We start from the raw sequence: 20,296 nt of genomic DNA on the forward strand, positions 1-20,296 counted from the left end.
ACAGCTTTGCACTTTGCAATGTGGAGCGATCCCATGAAATACGAATAACCGTAAAAAGTTTCAAAACATGTAATGGGATGGTTGCTTCAGCAAATGTGTTTTTATTTTATGTTCGCTTCTGTACACACTAATAATTATGCTTAGGATAGGGTTTAGTGTAGGTACTATGTTATTTTCATACATGACAGAGCATTAAACTTTTAGTGCGACTTACTGGATATTTTCAAACTGCCACCATATGTACAACAACCAACATAATAAAACGTTGCCAGATTAATGTTTATCTATTATGGTTTTTGGATAAAACTGAATCTTTAAGTGCCACGCACCAGACATTTCTTTTTGAAAGAGTTGCAAAATGTGCAACTTTATCTAATTTTATATTTTAAAAAATTGCCACAGGCATGCTTTTTTCACTTAACCCAGGTTGTTTTTGAGGAACAGACTCAAACTTAAGGCTCTCTAACTTTCAAATTTCATTCACGCTTCATTTTCAAACTTGGAAACACATCAAGTTCATTCTTGGATGAACTATTCCTTTAACCTGGTCCTGTATGAATGTAGATCATATAGATGCCCTTCATCATCAAAGGAAGTTCTGGATCTTAGAGTTGGCACACCATGGTCTCTCTCATAGCAATCTGACCCAGATGTGTCAGTGCAATTTGAATAACACCCAGAATTTTTCTGCGTTTAATCAGCTTTGATGCGATTTTAAAGCCGTACTGTACTGCACAATTTGCATCTCTCTAGAAGAATCAGTCCTAAAATAGTACTGAGGATGAGCTGACTGAATAGGCACTGTTTGTTATTTAATCGTGTGGAGAATGCACTGCCAGTTCAGCCTCACGTTTCTTACTCAAAAAAAAAAAATGCCTTTTTTTGTTTTTGGAACAAAGCATGTTCACTAGGTGGTAAATGATTTTATTGTTATGTCTACAGGGCTGAGCCTATTCTCCAAAGGATCAAAGAAGACAGAACCAGAATTATATCTCCATCTTTTGACAATATCAAATACGACACATTTGAGATTGAAGAGTACCCACTCTCCGCTCAGGGCTTTGACTGGGAACTGTGGTGCCGGTATCTGAACCCACCAAAATCCTGGTGGAACTTAAACAACAGCTCTGCTCCAATCAGGTATTTGGTTAAATTGATTAATTTGGAAATATTTTTGTACAGTTGAAGTCAAAAGGTTACATACACCTTGCAGAATCTGCAAAATGTTAATTATTTTACAAAAATAAGAGGGATCATACAAAATACATGCTATTTTTTAATTTAGTACTGACCTCCTGAATAAGATATTTCACATAAAAGATGTTTACATATAGTCCTCAAGAGAAAATAATAGTTGAATTTATAAAAATGCCCCCGTTCAAAAGTTTACATACACTTGTTCTTCAGAAAAATCCTTCAGGTTCCACAAATTCTTTGGTTTTTCAGCATTTTTGTGTATTCGAACCCTTTCCAACAATGACTGTATGATTTTGAGATCCATCTTTTCACACTGAGTACAACTGAGGGACTCATATGCAACTATTACAGAAGGGTTAAACACTCACTGATGGTTCAATAGAAAACACGATGCATTAAGAGTCAGGGGTGTAAACTTTTGAACAGAATGAAGATGTGTAGATTTTTCTAACTTTGCCTAAATATCATATTTTTTTAATTTAGTACTGCCCTTCAGAAGCTACAGAAGATACTTAAATGTTTCCCAGAAGACAAAATAAGTTAAATTTACCCTGATCTTCAATTTCAAGAAGTTTTCACCCCACGGCATTGTGTTTCCTACTGAAGCATCAGTGCATTTGAACCTTCTGTAATAGTTGCATATGAGTCCCTCAGTTGTCCTCAGTGTGAAAAGATCATAAAAAATCATACAGTCATTGTTGGAAAGGGTTCAAACATACTAAAATGCTGAAAAACCAAAGAATTTGTGGGACCTGAAGGATTTTTCTGAAGAACAGCGGGCAGTTTAACTGTTCAGGACAAACAAGGGACTCATGAACAACTATCACTAAACAAACAAAAAACACAGCTGTTGATCATTCGGGTAACAACACAGAATTACGAATCAATCTTTTGGGTCATTTTTATAGATTCAACTATTATTTTCTTCTGTGGACTATATGTAAACATCTTTTATGTGAAATATCTTATTCAGGTCAGTACTAAATAAAAAATAACATGCATTTTGTATGATCACTCTTATTTTGGTAAAGTAAATTAACATTTAGCAGATTCTGCAAGGTGTATGTAAACTTCTGACTTCAACTATATATATATATATATATATATTCTGACTTTAACTAATATGTATTCAGTTAATGTAATTATATAATGTAAATCTCTAGGAGTCCGGCCCTGATTGGCTGCTTTGTGGTGGACAGGGAGTACTTCGCAGAAATTGGTCTGCTGGATGAAGGCATGGAGATTTACGGAGGAGAGAATGTGGAGCTGGGTGTGAGGGTGAGAAACTATATCATTCAGAGCAGGCTATAGGGTAATGAAGATAATGGATTCGCTCTTGAAGGATTAATGACTCTAATGGCCCTCCTTTCTTGGCAGGATAGTTCAAGTTGGCACCATCTACTGTATCTCTTGTCAAAACGCATTCTTTTGATCTGGTTGTAATTGTTATGCACTTTAAAAATGAGAGCTAGCTTTTTTTCAGCACCCTGACGTTCGACATCAGTGTGAGTGCGGTTATTAAATCTACATCCATAATAAAATGTTTTAAGTAGTTTGAGATGAAGTAGAGCAAGAGACGCCACTTCAGTTTAGGGCTTCTACTAACATTTTTTTAATCAGTTTATTTATTTTTCTGAACTGATCAATTGATTAATCTAATGAACTTTACAAATAAAAAAAATAAAAATAAAGTGCCAAGAATTAAAAGACATTTTCTGTAATACAAATGTCTGTAAGTCATATACATACTGCAAACTCAGCACAATGGCTATTGTCAATTATAACTGAAAACTTTTTCATACCGTGATACATCCAGTGCAACCTTAAAGGAGAACTCCGGTGTGATTTTGACCTAAAGTGTATTGAATCATGATACCGAGTGTAAACGTACCTTGCATATCTCATCTCGGCTTGTGCCCTGCAGTCCGAAATCTGGGGTTACAGCAGGTTGTCAATGAGGGTGAATAGGGCATCGGAGTAGCCTGACATTTAAAACGAGACATTGAGAACTCAGAAAAAGCACCGGTAGTTTATTTACAAGAAGACTAAATTCGTGACTAAATTCAAGATTATCGTGACTAAATTCAAGATGGTGGCGGCCGGTAAATTTCTTGCAGGTACTGTCTGTATAAATCTTCTTGTAAATAAACTACCAGTGCTTTTTCAAAGTTCTCAATGTCTCGTTTTAAATGTCAGGGCCCTTGGAAGTCTACCAATGAAGTGTGGAGCTACTTTGTGCCTCGTAAATGGCGTAAAACAGTGATTTATTTACATGGCTTCTTCGATGCCCTGTTGACTCTCATAGACAGCCTGTTGTGAGCATCGGATAACTGACCCCAGATTTCGGACAGCAGTGGACAAGACGAGATGAGATATGCAAGGTACGTTTACACTCGGTATCATGATTCAATACACTTTAGGTCAAAATCACACCGGAGTTCTCCTTTAATGTAAATAGTGCAACATGTCAATGCATTCCATGCAAACTGACTTATTTACAGTACATAGTGGACGCTGTTGATTAAGATGACGACAATGTTTTGCCAAAAGGTTTTTGCCTTTATAACACTGTTTTCTTTTACCAGTGAATTGCTAGATTTGGCTTTGCAAAAATGTTCCGACCTTTCCTATGTTCTTTTTTTTTTTACTGAATTACAAATGCAAGATTGTAAAGTTATTTTCTATGCCTTTTTTGGTTCCCAAAGCTCTTGCAGTACAGTCCTATATTTTGTATCATCCATTCATACTTTTGTTTTAGCACTGCGCCGGGGTCTGTAGCAGCCCCATGTCATAAAAATACCACTTTCGCTGAAGGTATGGTTCTTTTTTGAGGTGTTAGATTTGAGCAGTGTGAGATTTGCACCACACATTTGCTTCACATTTGCCACCCTCCCCTACAGGATGGTGTTATACAGGCTTCCTGATATGGTTGACTGGTGCACCTTTTCTCTGTTTTCAAATACTGAACTCTCAAAGCGAACATTGTCCTTTATGTGGCTGCTCTCACAAGTGTCCTGCTGTTTGTGTGAGGAGTTTCATAGGGCAGCATTTTCTAGGCAACGTCTGGGTGGTTTGATGCAGCTTCCATTTCTTTATAATTGAAATAGCATTGACCGCTGGGACACATAAACACTTGGATATTGTTTTCCTTACTTATGCATTTGTTTGACTTAATTTCTAACTTCATAGAATGACTCTTTAGTATTCATTTCACACACTGTATGCCCTTCAAACTCACAACCTGAATAATGACTCATTATAAACTGTAAACCCCAATGTCCTATGGGGGTTTTAGCCAGGAAATGTGGTGGTTTTTAATTGATGTTTGAGCGAATGTTTGAGAATTGAGTTTTAATCTGGGGGACACAGGGGCTGAATACATATTTCAGTTAATTTATTTAGTTCTATATTCTGTAGCATAAAAATGTATCTCTTTAATTTTCAGTTGCATTGCTTGAAATTTGTATTTGAGAGCAAAATGTCAATGTAAGATTAGTAATTAAGTAAAACTGATTAAGAGTCTGAATACTTAGTGCAAAGTCAACCAATCAAAAGTGTGAGAGCTTTTAAAAGAAATCTCTAATGCAAGGATTTTAATAACATTTCACAATAATAATGTTTCAAAAACATTTTTAAAATCCATCACTCACTGAGGGTGTATTTCAAAATATCCTTCAATAAAATTCAAATATTCAGTGACCCTTATGTCAGTCGCATTTCAGACCCTGTTTGCTTTTTTCTCCATTCATGCTGCAGTTTATTCGCTGGTTTATTTATGTTTGTTTTTGCTTCCATCCCAGTCTTAATAAATGTGCTGTACCTGAGCAGAGAGCCATTATAATCCCTTAAGGAAGCCAATAATAACCTTCAAGCATACTGTGACCCCAAAAAATATTTAGACACTTCAATGAATAGTTCACCTAAAAATGAAAAATTGCTGCAAGTTTATTACCCTCAGGCCATCCAAGATGTAGATGCATTTGTTTCACGACAGATTTAGAGGAATTTAGCATCACATCACTTTTTCACTTTTCTTACCAATGGATGCTGTCAGAATGAGAATCCAAACATCTTATAAAAACATCACAATTATCAACACGTAATGCACACCACTCCAGTCCATCAATCAACATCTTGCGAAGTAAATAGCTGTGTGTTTTTAATAAACAAATCCATCATTATCACTCTGGGTTCTAAGGGGGTTTTGAGGCTCTGGAGAAGTTTTGACATGCCCTGAATTTTGTAAGACATGTTTTGTGTTAGAAAGGCAGTATGCGAGGGAGTGAGAATGGCCAAGAATACATTGTGGAAAAAAAATATTTGATCCTCTGCTGATTTTGTACGTTTGCCCACTGACAAAGAAATAAGTCTATAATTTTAATGGTAGAAAATTATCAGTTTATAATTGTAATGGTAAGTTTATTTGAACAGTGAGAGACAGAATAACAACAACAAAAAAGCCAGAAAAATGCATTTCAAAAAAGTTATAAATTGATTTGCATTTTAATGAGTGAAATAAGTATGTGATCAGCTTTCTGTATCACAGGTGTCTTTTATACAGGGAAGGAGATAAGATTAGGAACACTCTCTTAAAAAGAATGCACAGAAGCAATCAATCAATCAGATTTCAAACTCTCCACCATGGCCAAGACCAAAGAGCTGTCCAAGAATGTCAGGGACAAGATTGTAGACCTACACAAGGCTGGAATTAGCTACAAGACCATCGCCAAGCAGCTTGCTGAGAAGGTGACAACAGTTGGTGCGATTATTTGCAAATGGAAGAAACACAAAATCTGTCAATCTCCCTCGGTCTGGGTCTCCATGCAAGATCTCACCTCGTGGAGTTTCAGTGATCATGAGAATGGTGAAGAATCATCTCAGAACTACACGGGAGGATCTTGTCAATGATCTAAAGGCAGTTGGGAGCATAGTCACCAAGAAAGAAAACAATTGGTAACACACTACGCCACGAAGGACTGAAATCCTGCAGCGCCCACAAGGTCCCCCTCAAGAAAGCACATGTACAGGCCGTCTGAAGTTTGGTTACGAACATCTGAATGATTCAGAGGAGAACTTGGTGAAAGTGTTGTGGGCAGATGAGACCAAATTCGAGCTCGTTGGGATCAACTCAACTTGCCGTGTTTGGAGCAGGAGAAATGCTGCCCATGACCCTAAGAACACCATCCCCACCGTCAAACATAGGGGTGTTATTTTTCTAAGGGGACATGACAACTGCACTGCATCAAAGGGATGAAAACTTTGAGTGACAACCTCCTTCCCCCCAAGGTTATTTTCGTAAACGAAAACTAAAACTAAGACGAAAACTATTGATCAAAAAACATTTTCGTAAACTGAAATAAAATAAAAATGTCAAAATAAATGAAAAACTAGAACGAAACGAAACTAACAACTTTTATTGAAAAACTAACTGAAATAAAATAATAATTATCAAAAATAAATAATCGTTTTCGTAATCATGTTCTCACCCCATGGCGGAAAAATAAAGACTGCGACATGAACAGCACCTGAATTAAATCTAGGCTACTGCATCAGTTTTTAATGATGTATTTTATGTAACACAAGCGATCAAACCAATATACTGGAGCTGCTTAATTGTTACATGATAGAGATTCAAACCCCCACGCAATCATTTGTAAATGACGAAAAGTCTTACCGGAACATTCAAATCTATATTTGCACTGCCGCTGACAGAGAGAGCGGTCATCATGTTTATGTAAAAAAAAAAAAAAAAAAAAAAAAACAGCTTCACAAACAGTCTTTTCAAATACCCAGTCATTCATATTATCACAGCAATATTCTGATTAAAGGTCATAGTTTGGATATAAACACTGATGTGATGTCTATGGTAGAGATCAAAACAGAGCACGTCATTTTTTTTAAGTAATTGGCGCTTCAAGTAACGTTTGTGTCGATTGCTTTGTTTCGCCACTAGATGGAAACAACTGTTAAAAAATGTATTTGTCATTGACTACTAGAGATTGATGCAAAAACGCAGATTCATCCAGTTGTTTTTGTGAGCAAATCATTTATTCATTCAAACCACTTTCATGAATTTAATATAAAAAAGTTGGTGTATTAAATATATTCTATTTTAAATATTATGTATTAAATTATTAATAATTCATTCAAATGAATTAAACACTTTTTAATAGACTGAAGCAATTAATATTTTGTCTTACATTATTTTGCTTAGTTTAGAATTGCTAGGAAATCGTGATCTCTATTTAATCTCTAAAAAACTAAAACTAAAACTGAAACTAAACTATATAAAAACTAAATAGAAATGTGTTCACAAAATAGAAACTAAACTAAAACTAACAAAATTGTTCATGAAACTAATAAAAACTAAACTAAGTTTTATTGCAAATTTGAAAACTATACTAAAATAAAACGAATTTAAAAAAGCAAAACTAAATTAACCTTGCTTCCCCCAGCCAGGGCATTAAAAATTTCACTTATTAAAATGCAAATCAATTTATAACTTTTTTGAAATGCATTTTTCTGGGTTTTTTTGTTGTTATTCTGTGTCTTACTGTTTAAATAAACCTACCATTAAAATTATAGACTAATCATTTCTTTGTCTGTGGGCAAACATACAAAATCAGCAGGGGATCAAATAATTGTTTCCCCTCACTGTATTTCTCTCCTGATTCAGACGAGATGACTTGAGAAACTGGAGAAAGCGATATTATGGATATGAGGACTACAAACACACATATTTTAGCTTTTTGCTCCACAAAACATTAATTGATGGCCTGGAGTTGTGTGGATTACTTTTTTAATTATTCTAATGTTTTTATCAGTTGATTGGACTCTCATTCTGATGGTTCACTGTAGAGGATCCACTGGTAAGCAAGTGATGCAATGCTAAATTTCTCCAAATCTGTTCCGATGAAGATACAAACTGATCTACATCTTGGCTGACCTGAGGGTGAGGGTTTTCAGCAAATGTTCATTTCTGAACTATTCCATTAAGCAGCACTTAAAAATGTGTGAATGACATTGGGCACTGCTGATAACAAAATAAAAATTAAACGTACGCACTGTGTGTATAAAGCATAAAATTTAGAATCTAGAGGGCAAACTTGCTTTCCTGCCTGTCCTCCCCGTGAGTCAGCACAAGCCTAAAATGGCTTGACTTTCAAAGCTATGACCACTCTCTCCAAGCACAGTGAAATATAATCATCAATCACGTTAAAGGAGAGAGTAGGGTGGCATTTTCCTCCCGGGTAATTTTCCCTCGGTGAATGGCATGCTTTTAAGATTTTTATGCTTGATAATGGGCCACTGATTGCTCTTCTCTGAAAGCATGCACAATTTTCTCAGAGACATACTTTTTCACTGTCCCTCGCTGGTTTGTGGATAAATGGAAAGTGAATCGTTCTGATTGCACCAGACGGCACACAGAGACACAGTGTGCTAGATTTGTTCATGTCTCTGTTTATACCAGATTATGGTAAAAGCAATGAAAAGACAGGCTGCTGAGAGAAGGCAGAGGTGCTTTAGTCAGATTAGAGGCGCTACTACCTCTTACCTCACTTTCCCCACAATTCCCAGTGGGTTTCATCCGTCTGCAGTATATTATGGCAGCACTACGCTGACAATGAAATGGTGAGTTATGTGTCTGCATATTAAAGTCTCAGAGATGAAGGCAATTTTCAAATCTACATGTATCAAAGATCAAATAAAAATAGTAGACTTTGTTTACTGTTCTGTACAGAGGTAGACATACTATGTCCTCAATCAGCGGTAAATGCTAAGTGGGTGAGAAACAAATTAATCACATGTCTGAAGCCTTCTGAGGTGATAAACGGAGATTAGAACATCGTGTGATAAAGCTCATGAAGCATTTATGCAATATGCAGATGGAGTCCTCACACACACTGAATCACTTGAAGAAATAAAGGACATTATGTGGAACATGTAAGCAAATTATAGTGTACCAGAGATAAAATAAATAGGCCATGCAGAGATTTGATGGTTCAGTGAAAAACAACCAAAATTGACTATTATGGCCTAAGCTTTGGGTGGTTTTTATGAAATGTGATATTCCAGGTCATGTTTCATCCCAAAATCACGTAATAAAAGAATAATCATAGCTTTCATAAATAAATGAAGTATATTTTAGGATTATGAAGATTTGTTTTTAATAGTAAGATTTCTATGATAGCATACACAAGCACATTTTCTTCCAATTTTTTATTCTCATACAAATATGTAGATTTAAGTTATATACATATGTACCATATGAATATTATATGTGCGTGTCTATCTATCATCTATTTATCTTTGTGTTTTTGCATTTTTGTGTATTTGAACCCCTTCCAAAAATAACTGTATGATTTTGAGATCCATCTTTTCACACTGAGAACAACTGAGGGACTCGTGTGCAACTATTACAGAAGGTTCAAAGGACAAACTATGCATTAAGAGCCAGGGGGCTCATATTTTTTATATTGCCTAAATATCATTTTTCCTCATTTAGTACTGCCCTTCAGAAGCTACTTACATGTTTCTCAGAAGACAAAATAAGATACATTTACCTTGATCTTCAAATTTCAAAAGTATTCACCCCCCCCCCCCCCCAGCTCCTTAACGCATAGTTTTTCCTTCTGAAGCATCAGTGAGCGTTTGAACCTTCTGTAATAGTTGCATATGAGTCCCTCAGTTGTTCTCAGTGTGAAAAGATAGATCTCAAAATCATACAGTCATTGCTGGAAAGGGTTCAAATACACAAAAATGCTGAAATAACAAAAAAAAAAACTAAAAAAAAAAAAAAAAACTCATGAACTACTGTACTATCACTAAACCAAAAAAAGCTAAACTTTTGAACAGGGTCATTTTTATCAATTCAACTATTATTTTCTCTTGTGCACTATATGTAAACATCTTTTATGTGAAATGTCTTATTCAGGTCAGTACTAAATAAAAAATAGCATGCATTTTGTATGATCTTGCTTATTTTAGTAAAATAATTAACACATTGCAGACTCTGCAAGGTGTATCTAAATGTTTGACTTCAGCTGTATTCATTTTTTATTAAATCAATTTATTTAGTATATCATTTTTATTAGTAGGCACACAACAATTAATTTCGGTTCTCTAATTTGATTAGTTAAAAATGAAAATGAGGGATTGATTAATTGATTGATTTATTCATTAAATTATAGAGTGAAATATGACCTGGACCTAGAATTTGTGGGATTGATTAGTCAAGCGGTTAGTGTATCAATACTGTGATTTTTCTCTGTTTGTGTTCCTTTGCTTGTCCATGTTGACAGCGTTTCAGACCACAGTATGAGAGTGGTGTGAAGTGGAAGTAATATTCACTTTTGTTCTTCATTTAGTTCTGCACTAGTCTACATGGATTTATCTATTCTGCTTATGAATCACTGTTTGCTCACTAAAGCAAATCAAACTCTATCGATCCATTCAAGCTACCAGAGAACATTTCTGCACTTTGCTATGTAAACTCAAAGCATGCTTAGTATATACTCTCCTTTGGGAAAGCATTGAGATAAAGGATATAGGAAAACGAGAGCATGTTGCAGGTATTTTTGCAGTAGGCCAAGGTCTGAAGGGCATCGAGCTGCATTGTGTGAGGGCTCTTTCTGTCCTTTCTGCATCCAAAGGGAATGAGGCTTTGCTGATGGAGCACCTCAGAAGTTAAAACAGATGGCCTTTTCTAGGCTGAAATAAAACATAGCTTCCGTTAGCTACAATAAAGAGTCATGTCAGCACACACTGCTGTCTTAAGCGACTGTCTAGGTCTGCTGGAGCGTAATTGATTAATGTGGTTTTACATACATTCCTGTTTCTCATTGGTTTTACTCAGTGAACAGTGACTCAGATTCTCAGATGTGGATTGTTGACTTGCTGCGCAGTTAGTTCACTGTGGAAAACTTAACATAGCGAGGTGACAGAAACTCTGAGGAAGTATTTATAGACATGTCATCCTTGCAAGTCGTTTTCTTTAGAGGTTTGCAGGGTTGCAAATTAGATACAAAAATACTTTGTGCAAGCATGCACATCACAATATCTTGGTGTTATCTTCAGCATTGATGCGACATTTCTCTGCTCTGTCTAGATTACCATTACTATATCTTCAGTAACCAGTATGTTCACTATTAAGAAAAAAAAGTTCTAAACAATACAAGATTTGTGTTCTTTGGCTTATAACAATAACATAACCCTTTTTGGTGCTTTGAAATGTTTTAAAATGCTGTATGAACCTTAATGGTGTTATATTTTTATTAATGTTATGCTTTTTAACCCCTACCTATCTACCTGGTTTTATAATACCTTGAAGCCATGTCAATTAGGTACTTTTATTTTTTATTGACATGGGTAATTATAGCAAAAATAAATATATTACTAAATGATGATTTACATCCAACACTAAAACAAAACATAAAAGCACAAATTATGAAGTAATCAAGATCAAGTTCTAATGAAACATCTTCACAATCATCTATGATGTCTTTATGTCTATCATTATGTGAGTCTTTTGGTTGTGTGCCAGTTTCTATCTTCAGATGATGAGGTGGTTGGGTTTGACAGCTTCTGTCTAGATAGAAATGCAAAATTGAGTTTAGAGTCACAGTGCATCTCTTTTATTTCTTAGTAAGTAAAAGCAATTCAGTTTATGAAGGCCAAATGTAACCATTGTGAATGGATAGTATGTAAGCCTTTCACAATGTTAAAAGGAAAAAGTAATAAAAAGTTGTGGAATAGCTTTGATGTTTTTGTGACTGGGCATATTTATGCATAAGCCCATAATAATTGAGATCTCTAGCAATATGGATCATATATTCAGGATCTCAATGCCACTTGATAAGTGGATAAAGAAAGGTATCCTCAACTGGTCACATCTGTTAAAAAAAACTTAAGAAGAAAATGACATGATTGGTTGGAAACTAGTTACAATTTGAAAGTTAACATTTATAGACATTTTAAGATATCAAGTACCTGTTGAGAGTGTTTTGGCAATCAGTGAAGTTGAATGGTTGAGCTTCAGAAAATCAATAATGGCTTTGAAATTATTTGTTGGCAGTTACAGATTTGAAAAAAAGGCAAAAAAGGAGAAAAAAGAACTCTGTGAAATTATTCCTCAGGTTCTTATGGTTCTAAATAGAACTGTTATTATGTAAGGAAAAATTGACAAGGGTGCGCTGAATTATTTTAATTATATAAAATCATGCACACCTGAAGTGATGATCGCCTCATGGCCGTTATACCTCTGGTGTGCATTATTTTCAAATAATTCAATAGACCGGAGTCAATTATTCTGCTTATACTACGGTTATCACAACTCAAGACATTGGTCATATGATATATTTCAAGGCATTCATCCAGATGTTGGCCTTAAAACGCTATTGTGAGTAGGCATCTCATCCAGCGTCTCCGTTGCTTATTCCAAAACATAATTTTAGCCGTTGATAGCAGACTAATGCAGTTAATAATGAAGTAATTGGACAGACAGATGGATGGAGAGAGAGAGAGGGACATTAAGTTTGTGAATTACCTCTCTGAGTCTGTGTGTCTCTCAACTGTGTTCGGCAGCAGCATCTCTACTAATAGTGAAACTTTAAGTTCATCTTCTTCAAAAACAGCGCTGTTGTTACCTTACTTTTGAGAAATGTCATGTAGTTTTGAAGTTGTTAAGCTTACTGATTAAATGATCAGAGTAGACATTTCCGTAGGATGTTTTTGGCTGCCAAGTTTCTCAATCGGGAATAGTTAAATAATTGCGATAACACCTCACAATAGTGTATACTTTTGACAAATGAAAAATTGTTTGCGACAAGCCTTGAATCAGGTCACGCCCCCTGATCATTCGGGGTGCAAATCGTGCCTAAAAAAAGTGTGCGGCCAGCCCAACACATTTTTTTTGGACTCATATTTGAAGATCCTCAAGAATTAAGAATTTTTACTCAAACTCGTTAAAAAAACAAGTAATGGCCAATCACCACAATCAAATATTTATTTGTAATGTCTGCTAAAATGTATAATTTACATTGACATCTGTGCTAGTTTTGTGTATCTCATGTGACTACACAACGCCTTTCATCTCACATAATGAAATAAATCAATATTTCATGTCCACTTACTTTTAGTAGCTGTATAATAAGCAAGAAAATGTACAGTGAGAATGTCATAATCACAAAAATAAAACCTGAAGCTGAGGTGCTGACTGGTCATTATCCCTTCACATACTATTTTTAAAAAAAGATAGCAGCCAATATTCACTGTGTGTACACTAATGTTCTATTTCAGACATGGCTATTGTTTCACAAGCAGTTGATTTTGCCACTCTTGCTACCCCAAACATCTCTCTGTGATGAGAGGTGAGTGCACTCCACGGAAATAGAGCACCCTTGAACAGATATTTGCACCAGGAAATGAATGACATTTCGGTTCATTTGAACCAGTGTACTCTCCAATCAGTGTCATCACAGCAGAACAAATTCAAGCATTTGGATGATCATTTGAGAGTAAATGTTAGCACACCGAGGCTAAAAAAACAGCGAGACAAAAGTTAGTACTGACAAATGGCAGGGCTGCTCTAGTTTCGGGAAACCGCGAGTGTCCGTAGGAGGATTGGCAGGCAGAAAAGAGGGATAAAAGCGGGCGGTCACACATTCACACATGCATACGCACATACTTGAGAAACAGACATTTTTAAACCACCCACTACTCAGTTCAGTGCGCATGTTACTCACGGTAGAGCAGCAGCAGTCAAACATTGAGCCTGACAAGGGTAAATTATACAGGAGTAAATATCAGGGCAGTGCGACTGCTAATGCACGCTATGGTCAACAACGACAATAAACCATGACAACAGCAATTCCACCCACGCCGAGAATTTAGGTTCGCCTCTTTTCTTTCAATTTAACAACTGCCACTTAAGTATAAAGTAATAGTAAGTGCTTTTAATTGCACTGTTCTGATCTGGGAAACCATCCAAGCTGGTTGTCCTTGGACCTTTTGCTTTCAGACATCTCCAAGGGAGTAAATTTTATGCGCCGCGTGCTGTTTCCAAGTCTGCATGTCATTGGTGTGCTATTGTCATAGAAACTGCTGATTTCATTAAAGGGTTACTCGTAATTGACTCAAAGCAAGGCCTAATTGTGTTCCTGCTTATAACTGTAGCCTGGTGTGTTTTTAAATTTGAACTGACTGACTCTTTTTGGCCCTTTCAAGCACCTCATAGAGCCACTTACCAAAGCGCTACACGAGTCAGGGCAGGTACTCTCACAGCCAAGAGTGATTGGCGTGTGTACTTGACCAGATCTCCTGTTCTCTTCAGGTTGTGTTAAAACTGACAGCGATTAAATCGCTCAAGGTCACAGAGTTACTGCTCTTCTGGATGCCAGTAGGCGTTCACACTCAACCGACTGAATCACGCAGTGGATCGCTGTCCGCACTCTCACTTGTAGCTGCCGCATTGTGACTGCTCATTTGCATACATTACAGGTAGAACATTTGGAATAGTACGTTTTTTTTATGTTTTTTTAATTTGATTAAAAGAACAGCAAAACAGTAATAGACCTATTGGTGAAATAATATTGCAGTTAAATTAACTGTTTTCTATTTTAATATATTTCATCACTCTTTTATGTGATGGCAAAGCTAAATTCTCTGCTCTCCAGTCTTCAGTGTCAAACGATCCTTGTGTTACAAATATCAGAAAACTAACAAGCTAAGCCAGTAGTAGTGCTAAACATGGCTTGTGTTAACATGTCTTAAGATGTGAAAAGCGGAATAGAGGCTAATCAATTGAGTGAGTCATTTATGCTGCGATTGATTCAAACTTTGATTATTAATTTCAATCAATTCCCTTCCGAAAACCAGATCAAATTAAAAGAGCCTTTTTTTTTTAGCACAATTCTGTGCTCCAATCAAATTGTGTATCGTGAATCATTTGTTTTATATCTGGACTTTAAATTGTGTATCGCAAATCATTTGATTTAAGGTGTGTTCACACTTGTCATGTTTGGTTTGATTAGAATGAACTTTGGTGTGATTGCTCTGTTAGTGCGCTTCATTTGAGTAAGTGTGAACACGCCATCCGAACTCTAGTGCACACCAAACAAGCGGACCAAGACCGCTGAAAAAATGGGTCTCGGTCTGCTTCCAAACAAACTCTGGTGAGGTACGAATTAAAAATGAATGCAACACAGACCAAATACTTCAAAACCAACCAAAAACAGGAACTAATGTGATGCGATGCAACATGATTTCATGAAGGGAACAAGCGGTGTATCCAAATAAACTTAGCAGAGGCCAAAAGTGGAGCAATGAGGAGGTTAAATAAAAAACATGCAACAGTGAGAACGCTAAGTCAAGCAGACGGCATTAGGTGTGGTTGACTTAAAGTGGGGCTGAGCAGACTTTTTTGGGACTTTTGGTTGGGGTGTTCAGTAAGTTCTGTCATGAAATATATGTCATTCAACCCGACCAGTCAGGTTGTGAACGTATTGCTATGTCTTTAGGGTCGGTATCTTTAGGTTCACTGTCAAAAATGCCAGTGTGAATGCTAAGTGGACCAGGACCAAATGAATGAGTGTCGTTTTTGGTCCGGACCAAATTAACCAAACGAACCAAACTACAAGTGTGAACACACCCTTAGATCACAACTTTGGAGCGGTTTCGCAAATCATTTAACTTATACTGGGACTTTAAATCTGAAATCATATGATTCAGATGAGGACCTTGGAACGTGTATCGCAAATCATTTGATTCAGATCGGAACAGGTTTGTGAATTATTTTGCGAATTGAATGATTCAAATCAAGTTATTTGCAATACTAGATTTGAAGTCCCGATTCAAATCAAATGATTTGTGATACCCAAAGTCAAATGATTTGCGATCTATGCTCCGAGTCTGAATTGATGGTTTGCAATTCGCAAATCATTTGATTTAGATTGAACTTCGAAACGGGTTTGCAAATCTTTTGCTTTAGATCTGAACTTCGGAGCACAGATCGCAAATCATTTGTTTCAGATCAGGATTTCAGAGCGACTTCACAAATTTTTTTTTTTTTTTGGGGGGGGGGACTTTTTTCTTAAACAGTAGAAAACTTCAAACCAAGGCAGTACAGTTCTAAAAATAAAAACAAAGGAAAAAATAAATTATACACAAATACAATTCCTCTTTAACAAAACAAATCGTGGTTTTACTATAGTAAAAGTGTAGTATACTATGAAGTACTTTAGTAGTAATAATTTGCATGTGCCTCACTTTATTTTTTATTAGTATGTTTTTATTTATCTTTTTTTTTTGAATTTGAAAGAGAAGACATTGTTTAATAATCTCTGAAGTGTTTGAAAATCAAAAAAGTAGGGCTTGAAAAGTCCTTGAAAGTTCTGGAATTTAATTTTACAGTACTGTATCTGTATGAACCCTGGTTTAAAAAAAAGTTTTTGTTTAATGAATAGGAAGTTCAAAGAACAGTATTAATTTTAAATGTAAGTCTGGTAAAATTATAAATGTCTTTACTGTCACTTTTGATCAAATTAATTTGTACTTGTTCAATAAAATTATTAATTTATTTAAAAAAAGCTTACTTTTAAAAAAGGTTACCTAAAAAATAGCCCAAACTGTTGGCAACACTGATAATAAAAAATAAATTTGCATTGATAATAAAAGCACTTTATTTAAAGGAACACTCCACATTTTTTTGGAAATAGGCTCATTCTCCAACTCCCCCTGAGTTAATAAGTTGAGTTTTACCGTTTTGAAATCCATTCAGCCGTTTTCCTGCACTTTTAGCATAGCTTAGCATAGATCATTGAATCCTATTAGACCAATAGCATCGCGTTCAAAAATGACCAACGAGTTTCGATATTTGTCCTATTTAAAACTTGACTCTTCTGTAGTTATATCACGACATAAGATTAGGAACTACACTCCAAATCCGGTGTAATAGTCAAGGAAGTTTGCTGCTGTAATATGGCCGAAGCAGGCGGAGTAATATCACGCAGCCCCTGAAATTAGTTCCCAGCTAGGTTAGTATTTGCACATGTGCTGCGTGATATTACTGCGCCTGCTTCGGCCATGTTACGGCTGCAAACGTGCTTGACTATTACTCCGGAATGAGAGTGTAGTTTCTAATCTTATCGGCCTAGAAAATCGCAGCTTTACATTTTCTGCTGGTCTTAGTACACGATATAACTACAGAAGAGTCAAGTATTAAATAGGAAAAATATCTAAACTCGTTGGTCATTTTTGAACGCGATGCTATTGGTCTAATAGAATTCAATGATCTATGCTAAGCTATGCTAAAAGTGATATCGCCAGAACAGGAGAACGGCTGAATGGATTTCAAAACGGTAAAACTCAACTTATTAACTCAGGGGGAGTTGGAGAATGAGCCTATTTCCAAACAAAAGTGGAGTGTTCCTTTAAGCAGCAAATCAGTATATTAGAATGATTTCTGAAGGATCATGTGAAACTGAAGACTGAAGTAATGATGCTGAAAATTCAGCTTTGCGGTAACAGAAATAAATTACATTTTAATATACAATCATATAGAATATAGTTATTTTAAATTGTAATAATATTTCACAATATTCTTTTACTGTATTTTTGATCAAATAAATGTAGCCTTTGACAGCATAACAGACTTATTTAAAAAACAAGGTTAGAAAAACAAAATCTTAATTATTCCAAACTTGATTGTGCAAACTGTTCAACTTTTTTGAATCTGCAACAGTCACTAATGTTTCTGGGAATTGACAGCTCTCTTTGAAAATGATTGACTTCATGTGGCTTTGTCGCTTCAAATGGCTGTCGGTGCCAACGTCCTTTAAGAGTGAGCAATACATTGATAGGGAGTCCTGTTTGAGCTGTAATGACAGCTTCATCTTCCTCCCCACAGTGAGAGCAGAGTGCACCTGCACCTGAGTGAAGCGTATATCCTTGATAGCTTCTCCCGCTCAACCTCATAATACACTCGACACAATCTTGATATCTTTCCTCTGGCTTCAAAGTGAAGTCCTGACCTCTCTGATTGTCATATTTTTCCACAGACTGTGGTTGCTGAAAATTGCCTGACCATAACAATGCCTTCACAATGCAGTTCTTTCTTGACAGGGCAATGGAAGTTGTGTCTACATATAGATAGTAGTTAGGTGCATACAGTATTTTATTGCTGCTGTAAAAGCTTTTTGCCCTATATGCAGCTTTATATTTTTGAGACAGTACAGCATAGCTTTTCACCAGTGTACTATTGTGTTTTGGATAGGTCTTCAGATTAGGATATTGCTGTGCTGTTGTCTCCAGCATAGTTTACTATTACTAAGTACTACTAAGACACCATTGGAACAAACCTGTTGAATAGTTGCTAGTTGCTGGTGAATAGTACGGGCCAGAATTCAAACAGTTTTTTCAGGAAATAATTTACATTTTTTCCACTTTGAAGTATTATAAATAAGTGACCTGCTCAGTGACAGATAAATCCAAAATGACTGATAAACTGAGAATAATGTCTATTATTGTTTTTTTTTTTTTTTTTTTTTTTTTTTTTTATTATTTAAATACAGATAATATTACATTAATGACATAAAATGTCACTATAACGTGAGTACACTTTTTACTTTTCTGTTTTACTTTTAAGTGCATTTTAAAACATTATTATTTTTCAATATTTTTTTTGTCATGCTTTAAGTACAGTCGTGGCCAAAAGTTTTGAGAATGACAGAAATATTAGTTTTCACAAAGTTTGCAGCTAAACTGCTTTTAGATCTTTGTTTCAGTTGTTTCTGTGATGTACTGAAATATAATTACAAGCACTTTATACGTTTCAAAGGCTTTTATCGACAATTACATGACATTTATGCAAAGAGTCAGTATTTGCAGTGTTGGCCCTTCTTTTTCAGGACCTCTGCAATTCGACTGGGCATGCTCTCAATCAACTTCTGGGCCAAATCCTGACTGATAGCAACCCATTCTTTCATAATCACTTCTTGGAGTTTTTCAGAATTACTGGGTTTTTGTTTGTCCACCCGCCTCTTGAGGATTGACCACAAGTTCTCAATGGGATTAAGATCTGTGGAGTTTCCAGGCCATGGACCCAAAATTTCAACGTTTTGGTCCCCGAGCCACTTAGTTATCACTTTTGTCTTATGGCACGGTGCTCCGTTGTGCTGGAAAATGCATTGTTCTTCACCAAACTGTTGTTGGTTTGTTGGAAGAAGTTGCTGTTGGAGGGTGTTTTGATACCATTCTTTATTCATGGCTGTGTTTTGGGGCAAATTGTGAGTGAGCCCACTCCCTTGGATGAGAAGCAACCCCACACATGAATGGCAGCTGAATCCTTTAGGAGACGATCCTGGCGCTTGCTGGACTTTCTTGGACGCCCTGAAGCCTTCTTAACAAGAATTGAACCTCTTTCCTTGAAGTTCTTGATGATCCTATAAATTGTTGATTTAGGTGCAATCTTAGTAGCCACAATATCCTTCCCTGTGAAGCCATTTTTATGCAACGCAATGATGACTGCACACGTTTCTTTGCAGGTCACCATGATTAACAATGGAAGAACAATGATTTCAAGCATCACCCTCCTTTTAGCATGTCAAGTCTGCCATTCTAACCCAATAAGCCTGACATAATGATCTCCAGCCTTGTGCTCATCAACATTCTCACCTGAGTTAACAAGACGATTACTTTTTTTCGGGATTAAGTTCATTTTCATGGCAAAGAAGGACTATGCAATTCATCTGATCACTCTTCATAACTTTCTGGAGTATATGCAACTTGCTATTATAAAAACTTAAGCAGCAACTTTTCCAATTTCCAATATTTATTTAATTCTCAATTCACGATTGTACACTTTATGTCTTTTAAACATAGTTAGTGTATTGTTGAATGTACCGACAAGCATTTATGGTAAACTCATGGCTCATGGCTATTTTTTCACAAAGGTATATTTCGTTAAACGGTCACACTTTATTTTAAGGTCTAGTTCTTACTATTAACTAAACTTAAAATATGTTTACATATAGTCCACAAGAGAAAATAATAGAAATTATAAAAATGACCCGGTTCAAAAGTTTACATACACTTGATTCTTAAT

At 35.9% G+C, this 20,296-nt stretch overlaps 1 protein-coding gene across 1 annotated transcript in view; it reads left to right on the top strand.

Annotated features, from left to right (window-relative positions):
* Window positions 1-20,296, top strand: part of galnt18b (UDP-N-acetyl-alpha-D-galactosamine:polypeptide N-acetylgalactosaminyltransferase 18b) — a 148,934-nt gene that overhangs the window by 80,759 nt on the left and 47,879 nt on the right. The window contains exons 5-6 of the mRNA XM_073835761.1: window positions 943-1,140; window positions 2,361-2,475. Coding sequence (XP_073691862.1) covers window positions 943-1,140; window positions 2,361-2,475 — 313 coding nt within the window. The remainder of the gene's footprint in view (window positions 1-942; window positions 1,141-2,360; window positions 2,476-20,296) is intronic.

This window comes from Garra rufa, chromosome 3 (genome assembly GCF_049309525.1).
Source record: "Garra rufa chromosome 3, GarRuf1.0, whole genome shotgun sequence".
Lineage (NCBI taxonomy): Eukaryota > Metazoa > Chordata > Actinopteri > Cypriniformes > Cyprinidae > Garra > Garra rufa.